The 9063-nt window shown below is 40.0% G+C and overlaps 1 protein-coding gene across 3 annotated transcripts in view; it reads left to right on the top strand.

The window, feature by feature from the left end:
* Window positions 1-1865: 1865 nt before the first annotated feature.
* The window catches only part of MTHFD2L (methylenetetrahydrofolate dehydrogenase (NADP+ dependent) 2 like), a 146471-nt gene continuing 139273 nt past the window's right edge, over window positions 1866-9063 (top strand). For 2 of the 3 annotated variants that reach the window (XM_019467561.2, XM_019467554.2), the window contains exon 1: window positions 1866-2166. In XM_019467561.2, the coding sequence (XP_019323106.2) occupies window positions 2024-2166 (143 nt within the window). In that variant the 5' untranslated portion in view covers window positions 1866-2023. Of the gene's footprint in view, window positions 2167-4007; window positions 4654-9063 lie in introns of those variants that run through there. The other variant, XM_053901483.1, reaches the window with a different exon arrangement.

Raw genomic sequence — 9063 nt, 5'->3', positions numbered from 1 at the left:
CTTGGGAGAAATATTGTTTCCTTTACCTTTGCATCTGGTTCTATCTGTCTCTTATCTGTGTTTGTTATCTGTTAAAAAAACAAGACAATAGATCCAAAATGGAGTCACTTATGCTAAGCCCCACTTCACCAAACTGAGACCTAATCACTGTAGAGGATAAGGGAAGGCCACCCTTAGATGGGCCACTTTGGCATGAACATTATTTTGAGTTAAAAATAATCCAAACCCAGCAGAGTCAGAAAAAGTTCTTTACCTCCCCCTCAACTGCTTGCTTTACCAGGAAGAGAGCTATTAATAGAAATTCCTCTTTACCTGAGAAATTTATCTGAATAACAGGGTATCTTTGTTTTCCAAACATCTCCTTTCACTTTCCTGTTCATGATATCTCTCCCTTTTGTATCCTCAGACCCCTACCCCTCTCCTTAACTCATATAAGCATCATGTTGCCTATCTTTGGAATTTCAATGTCTGTGTGGATTCCCCATTGAATGCTATTAAATTTGATTTTGATTCCCCTTATGTATGCTATTAAACTTGATTTTCCTCTGTTAATCTATCTCATGTCCATATGATTCTGATCTAACCAGTTTTCACTCTTATGTGGATCCTGAGAAACTTAACAGAAGACCATGGGGGAGGGGAAGGAAAAAAAAAAAAGTTAGAGAGGGAGGAAGCCAAACCATAAGAAACTCTTAAAAATTGAGAATAAACTGAGAGTTGATGGGGGGTCGGAGGGAGCGGTGGGTGGGTGATGGCTATTGAGGAGGGCACCTGTTGGGATGAGCACTGGGTGTTGTATGGAAACCAATTTGACAACAAATTTCATATTTAAAAAAATGATTCTGATCTAGCTAGAACTAGGACCTTAAAGGGCAGAGGAAATTCTTCCTCCCCGTTAGTTTCCTCTCTCCCAGAAACAGAATCTTAAATCAGTCAACCAGGAATCACCTGATCAGCCCTAGTCGGGTATTGTACCTGATAGATCCCTGCCATCCCCTAAAGGAAAGTAACTTTGCAACAAAGAATCCACTTTTTTGCTAGTATAACTTTCTTGTTCCTGTTCCCTTCAGCCCCCCAAAAAAGTCTTTTATTTTGTACAGCTCCCAAGAGTGCCTTTCTGTCCGCTAGATTGGATGCTGCCTGGTTCAAACTGATTTTTTGCTCAAAGAAACTCTTAGTTTCTAAAAGTCTGCTTCAATTTACCTTTTAACATATCCCAGCATAGTGAATGGCCAGTCTGATTTTTACTTTTCCAGAGGTAGTTGATATTTTTGCTTTCTCAGTGGCTGTCCATTCACCAGACAATGCAGGTTCCCAGGCTATGTTAACTTGGTCATAAACTCTGGAAAACGGTTTTTTCCTTCCAAATATGGAGATAAGGTAGAACAACAGAAATTCTAAAGTTCAGGCCTTCTTCAGCCAGGTCCCCCTCCTCCCTCCACACACTCACACCTTTTTTTTTTCTCTCTCCAGTTCCCAGATATCCCAAGATCGTACTAAGTGGGGAACGAAACAAGCAGTAACATCCTTCTGGCTTTAAATCACATAGCCTCGGAGGTGGTAGGCCAGAAGTCTGGCTACGGAAAAAGAAGGCATGCTGCTTAGAGTGATTACTTTAGACGCCTTACCTGTGTCTAAAGGGAAGATCAAAGGTGTGTCAGGTGGGTGAGAAGCCACATCGCAAGCCACCAGTCTCAGAGACTGCCCTCCCGCCCCCCTCCCACACACTTCGCACAGCCCGCGGCCAGGGTCTTCGCCCAGCTCCTGCCAGTCCCGGAGTTTCTTCTGCCCCGCCCCCGTCCCGTTCAGAGCTTGGTTCCTGGCCCCGCCTCCCAGTGTCTCTCGGGCCCGCCCCCAGCCCTGAGTTTGGCTCCGGGCCCCGCCCCGGCATGGCGCCCGGAACCGGCTGCCGCAGGGACCCGCTCTCCGGCCCGGCCGCGTGGGGGCGGAGCCCGGCCTGCAGCTGCAAGGACCGCAGCGGCGGGAGGTGGAGTCTCCGTCCGGAAGCCGGCGATTCGCGGCCATGGCAGTGCCGGCCCGCGGCTTTTCCCTGCTCCGCCGTCGCCTGGGCCGCGTGTTGATGCTCGGCGGGAGCGTGGTGCTGCCCCTGGGGGCGCCGGGAGCAACCGGCTGCGCGTCCCGGGGTTTTCGGAGCAGCGGCGTGAGGTACGAGCGCCCCGGACGCTCGCTGTCTTCGGATGTGGGTGCCCACGCGTGCGGAGCCGCGGGCTGCGGGCGGGGCGGCGAGGCGCCGAGGCGCGGGCTGCTGGCGCCGGCCGAGCTCTCCCGCGTCAGGCCAGAGGCTCGGGCGGCCGCGCGCCTCCGCAGGGCTGGGGGGCGAGGCCTGCCTAGGCTCCGAACTTGACCTTGCGGGCCTCGCGGACTGGTCGCGTCGACCTCAAGTCGGGCAACTCGGACGAGATCGGCTTTGGGCTCTGGCGCCAAGAATATTCTTACTTTGCAGCAGGTACAGTGGAGTGATTTAGGAAGACATTGGAGGCCCTCAGGAAAGGTGCCCTAAAAACAGGTGGTCTTCTCGTTTCTAGCGGTTGCTTTGGTTTGGTTATTGTTGTGTTTTGTAAACAAAGGAGTGGGCATTGTTCAGATGGTTTGCTCGTGTTTGGGATTCTGAATTCCTTTGTTGATGGGAACTCCGAGGTCTCCTTCAGCCCTAAAATTCGTAGCGATTTCACAAAATCAAACATAATCTTGATTTCTCAGTCTTTTTCTGTGTGGTGCTTCCTGAACTTCTTCAATCTTAACATTGAAGTAGTCAGTCTTAGAATCATTGCATCTCTTTGGACCCTGTTGCCAGCTAGTACACTGCGCATACGAAACGTGTTGTGGTTTTAACTCTTCTACACAGTGGTGCCCCGGCCTCTTCGCGTTGCCGTCATCCACTTGTTGGAGTTGCAGACTTAGGCTTAAGAATCTAAAAATATATTCCCTTGACCCAGAGCCAGCGAGTCGACAAGAGATTCAGTTTTCAGACTTTCAGGGCTTCCAGTATTGCACGTTCACGGCAGTTCTATGAGCTCAGAGATTGTATCTTATTTTTTGCATCCCCAGTGAGCAGCACAATACCTGGGAGAAAGTAATAATAATGTGGAAACATAGCTAGTACTTATTTCATTTTAATTGATTAACTCATCATTTTATACATATATTTGCCTCAGGCTTGAGTGACTAAAATAATAAAGAATATTTCATACTGGGTTTACTTTAGACGTGTTTCCAGTGATTAGCTCTTCCACAAAGACAGGAGAAAGTAACTGATTCTGAGTTCTGGTTGTGAAAGCTGTATGGTGTCTGCAAGGATTTGCCAGTTGTTTTGGAATTACCAGCTGTACTCCCTAGGGAAAGCAGATTCTGTAGAATGCTGTTTGAATTGCAGAACTGAAGGTATTATGTACTCTAGTCACTCTAGGTAATTATGTTTTGAGTTTCATTTGTTCTAGAGCTTCTTTGTGGAGTGAGGATAATCTTTTCCAAATTGTATAAGTTGTTGAATTTCCCTTTGTCAACTTGGTGTAAAGGACCCATCACCCCAATCCTCTCCATGTGCGTTGATTGAGAGTCACAACGGTTATAACCCAAACATCTGCTTGTAGCCACTTGCTTTGTACAAATGTGTGCAAGCAAAGGGATAATTCAGATCTTTTAGATTATATTTAATTGTCTCTTTATAATTTAAAATAGTTGAGTGCAATAGTTTTGGAAAGCTAGTCTTAATAAAAAGGAGTATGACTTTCAACCCAGCTGCTTTAGGCCCCATTTGATATAGATAATAGCTATAAATAGTACTTTGGGTAGTCTTTATTTTTCTTAAGGCAGCTGTAATCAAGTCAGGATAGGGTGGTGTTTTTGACATCCTCTTGGCACTGAATACCATCTATGAAGGTGAAGTTGGCTGTCAGGTTGAGAAACACCTGTGGACTGCTGGGTCTCGGGTGGGGAGGAATTCGGACAGTGTGTTGATGCTTATTGGTGTCTCTTTTCTCTTCTAGGACCAGCAGAGAGAAGAGATTCCATCTTCCAGAGGTCGCCACTGTCTGCCTCCCCACTTGTCCCCATCCTCAGTCATCTTTTTTAAAATATATAGCTACTTATTAGTTGTCTAGTTCTTCGTAGTGAATGTGCTTTATATCTGATATCATTTCTATTGACTTGAAATTTGAGCCTTAGTGTTATTTTTACTGAAAATTATCTTGGAGTTTGATAAACTCCTTCCCCAGTATTGACTCTTCTAAATTAACAGATTTATTAGTTTCTGAGCTCTATGGAGCTTTAAATGAAAATGAAAAAACATTTTTGATTCTTTTTCATATTTTTGACTAGATACCTATGATAGCGGAACATATAATGCTTTTTTAATTAAGTTTTTTTTAATTGGAATTTCAAGAAGTAATCTTTGACAGAATTTGAAAATTATAAAATCTTGAAGTATCATTTGAATTTTCTCTTATTTTTAAAATTTACAGTGAGTTTTTTTTTCTTAGTAACTCATGAGAAATTAGATATTATTAATTGGAAGAAAATATATTTACTGTCAAAGAAATAAATAAGCCCTTCTATTTGTTGCCCACTATTGTTCCTTGAAATGAATTACCTAAACAGCCAAAAAGTTAAAAATAAAGAATTTTTAGTGATTAAGTTTGTACTATTTTGCCTTGCTATGTGAGTGTACAACTCAACATGTCGGATTATAAATACCACATGAGTCTTTGGCCCAGTGCTTTCCGTGTATGGAACTAGGCAGAAGTGGTTCCCATTTGGAGGGGAAGGTACAGACCTTATACGTTAATGCCACGGTCAAAGCAGATTTGCAGATACCCTGAAACAGGAACTATCCAAATGCTGCTTTAGATCATCCCCCCTGAACTCATTTTCGTAATTAAATGGGTATCCTAAGCGTTTATCCTATTGCAAAGTGATTTCCTAAAATCGTAAAATCATAAATTTGGCACCCCCTCCTGCTAAAATGCTATTTTAGCATTTGTAAAATTGTGTGTACCAGCCTACAGCTCTTGACAGAAACCTCACCTTTCTTTATGTCTCGTTGCCAATGGCTTTATAAATTTTGCAGCTAGGCCAGCATTAAAATATATATATATATATACACACAATTTTGAAGCTAGTAAAAGATACTGGTTTATGTTAGTTGAATATTCATGGCTCGTAGAGGGGGGAGTTGAATTTAATAACTGAAAAACAGGCTCAAGTTTATCAGTAAGGCTGTTCATTTTTATTCAGATTCTCCCCTCTAGTACTTATTCAGTGTTTCCATCTCTGCAATAGAATTATTTGATTTAAAGATCCTCTTACCCTTGTGGGAAGCTTGAAGGACCCAGACTCCAGTTAGGACCCTTACTAAAGCTGATTTTCCACAGACTGATTTCAACTAGGATAAGAGTTCCAACGAGTAGCAAAAGCAGTTTCTCAAAATCCTATTTTGTTGGAAAATGTGATTGTGCGGTTTTCCTGTCTTAATGCCTTACCTATTTAATGAGATAGCTGTTGCTACAGTATTGATTTCTAAGCAGTTCTCAATGTCACTTTAAATTTAGAATCTAAATATTTCACCATTTACTGTCTTATATCTGAGTTCTTTGTCTGTATCCCAGCTGTTCAGAGATAATGTGTTCTAATGTAATATCTCCAAAATCAAGTTTTCTGATTAAAATGGATCAATAGATGAAAAAACACTACTATTAATCTCAGATCTTGTTACTTAGTCATGGTTTTAGGGATAATTTAGCAGTTTCTTTAATGATCTGAATCGTTCTTTTTCGAATGTTATCTTTTTCATGTTAATACCTTGATGGGATGATAAAAACAGTAGGAAAAAGACAAAAACACTTACTTTTCCATGGTCACAGACTCTTAATGAAATTCCATAGAGCCGAAGACAGTTTTTAAAGATAGCTTGGCTTGGAGAGGGAGGTATAGGGAGGGAGGCACTTGGGAGAAATTTGAAATGTCAAATGAGTGGGATAAATTAATGATTAGAATAAATGAGATTAACTATTAAGAAGTGCAATTTGGACCAGAGAAAAATACACCTAAAAGGTAGGAAACTTTGTGGTCAGAATGGAACATAATCTAACCCTAAATTAGTGTCCAAGAACTCAGGGTTGGGTATTATCCAGCTACTCCACTTAACATTACATCAGTGCATTCCTGTGTTGCTACTGTTTTTACTAACATTTTATTGGCTACATTCTATTACATTAAGTCCGTTGGTCATAACTTACATGACCATCTTGCTATCGTTTAATGTCTAGTTCTTAGAACATAGGAAATCATTTATTCTCAGATTCAGGTCATGGTCTTGTCAACATCATACCAATGAGGTTTGTTCACTTAATGATCTGAAAATGATCTATGTAGGTTTCTGTAATTACGTTACAGAGTGTGCCTAGAACCAAAAGACTATCCAAAGATTCATAATTCTAAAGTTAGGGTATATATAGTTTATTTATTTATTTATTTATTTATTTTTATTTTTTATTTTTTATTTTTTTATTTTTTAATATATGAAATTGTATATAGTTTAAATTAGCTGTCTTCCCCACTTTGGTTATGAAAACCTGCAATGAATATCATCTTGCCTTTAAGTAATCCAGTGTGTTGTTAAAAAACAAATTCTTCTTAGTGTTTAGTGAGCCTTTACTCTGTGCTGAGATTTTTTGCATAAGTATATCCTTTTATCCTCACAACAGCTGAAGTAGACTATTAGTATTCCTAATTAGTAGATTGTGTGATTGAAGCTTAGAGAAATTAAATAACTTGCCCATGTTAACAGTAAATAAATGGTGAAGACCGGGTTTGAACCTGAATGGTCTACCCAGTGCTTTGCTCTGTAAGTAATTTGGCATTGTTGACATATCACTATTGTTGTTCCTCTTCTTGAAAACATTTATCAAATGTTGTAGAACTTTTGTGAATCAGGAAAGCTAATTTTGCATATAAATCTTAAAAATATTTTGTCAGAGAAAAATCATCTTGTCAGATTCCTCTAATGAAGGGTATTTCTTAACCTGAGACTTTCTGGATAGATTTTAGGGGATCCATAAACTTAGATAGGACATCACTAACCTCTAACAAATTTAGCATTTTCTTCAGTTGTGAATGTTGGCAACAAACCACAGTAATATTAGCAGTATTTCAGATAATTGCCAATAAAAGTCGGAGATACTTTAATATTACAGAGTTGATGCAAAGATCTCAAAATATCATACACACCACTGCTTTATTATGGTAGTTATTAGACCTGCCACCACATGCTGTTATTTAATGCTTAAAAAAAAGTGAGAACAATATTTCAGTAAAACTGGTTTCCTTATAAACTTGTGTATTTTATATTAAACATTCAAAAGGTTGTTCTGAGAAGCTATCCCTATGATTGAGCAGACTGCCCAAGGGTTCTTATGTTACAAAACTTAGCATCTAAGATTCCGAATAAGCATAGATGTTGTTTAGGTAGCTACTGATGTTCTGATTTACACATTAGGGTCCTGAAAGAGTTGAGTTGAAAAATTGAATAACAGAATGATGCATGATGAAAAGAACTTGCTCTTAGGTATGTTCTTACTGACTTACCAAAGCGTAATTTCTGATAAAATAACTTTAAGGTGTAAGTATAGTATTTAGGATGGGAAGTGAAATGATTGTAAAAGACCATAAACTTAACATTCCTAAGTATTCATTCACTTAAAAACATTTTATTTACTTCAAAAGGCTCCGTAGTACTTAGTGATTGGTTTTACTCCATATATAATTTTGGCCTGGTTCCCTTGCGTTTCATTTCTATTAATTCAAACTCAAAATCTCCAGGTGGAGTCCTAAAATACACAGCGATTAAGCTATGGTATGACCAGAGAAATTTTAACTGCTAACGATTGTACTGGACTTTTCATCTTTATATATCATAAAACAGTCCATTGCAGCTCTAATTACAGCTGTGGCCGAAAATGAGATCGAAACCTAGATGCAGACACAAGATGCCAAGTATACAAATTAAATACACTCGATCTTGGGTGGACTTTATTTGTTATTTTACTATTTTGTGAAGGAGTATTTTGATACCCAGGAAAAGTAGTGATTTTTTTTTTTTCCTTCTATTTACTATTTTCCCTTAGTTAAATACTACATTTAGTTCTAGTAACCATAGATTAGGATGGTTACAGTTTACTTCCTGGAAAATATGGATGAGTAAACGGGCTCCTGGAAACAACACTAAATGGTGGCTTTTTGGTCTCCTATTGCTGCCGGGTACTTGAGTATTGGCACCATCCGTCACTTAAAAGCAATTTTTGCAAATCAGCCAGTCAACTTTTAGCCAAATCCTTTTCTGTAAGTTAAACAGAGAACATTTCCATTATATAGATGAGGAAATTGCATTCCTTTCAGAGCCGTTAAGTGACTTGTGCTACCATATTCTAGCTCCTGTCACTGGAAATGCAAGCAAATGGACATTTATTTGGGCAATTAGAATTGCAGTTTGGGAAACCCAGATTCAGGTAGAAATCTGACTCCTGTTTGGAGGAAGACAAAGAGGGGACAGAGTTACAAAAACTAGAAGTCACAAGTGCAGCTCTTATTTGGGTCCTTGATACAAAACAGATTGAAACTAGGTTAATTTGGATTGGTTGGGTTAATATGCAAATAAGGGATTGATGCTTGTTAAACCCCATTGGCTTCTTCCAAAGTAAAGAATGGAACAATTCAGGTGTCTGGGTGAGGAGGAAGTTAAGTCTAGGCAGAGGGCTTCTAACTGACAAAAAGTTCATAGTTCCTCCAATAAGGACCTGCATAAATTCCTCCTCCCTTGTGGCTTTTCCATCCAGTTGTGAAAAGACTGAGTTAGGCTCGCTTGCTCCATTTTGAAATCTTTTACACTATTAATGGTGAACCAGGACTGACTTCTGGCTTGGAGGAAGTAATTTATACAGCATTATCCTGCCCTTATTGCTCACCACGCCCCCCACTATGACTTAATTGTTTTTTAATGAAGTCACATGTTAGTACCAGCCCAGCAATGAGGGGAGAATGGTGAAACAG

The sequence above is a fragment of the Panthera pardus genome, unplaced genomic scaffold (genome assembly GCF_024362965.1).
Source record: "Panthera pardus isolate Hobbes unplaced genomic scaffold, ASM2436296v1 HiC_scaffold_13, whole genome shotgun sequence".
Lineage (NCBI taxonomy): Eukaryota > Metazoa > Chordata > Mammalia > Carnivora > Felidae > Panthera > Panthera pardus.
Note: the sequence above shows the minus strand (reverse complement) of the source record. Positions and strands in the feature narration are given on the sequence as shown.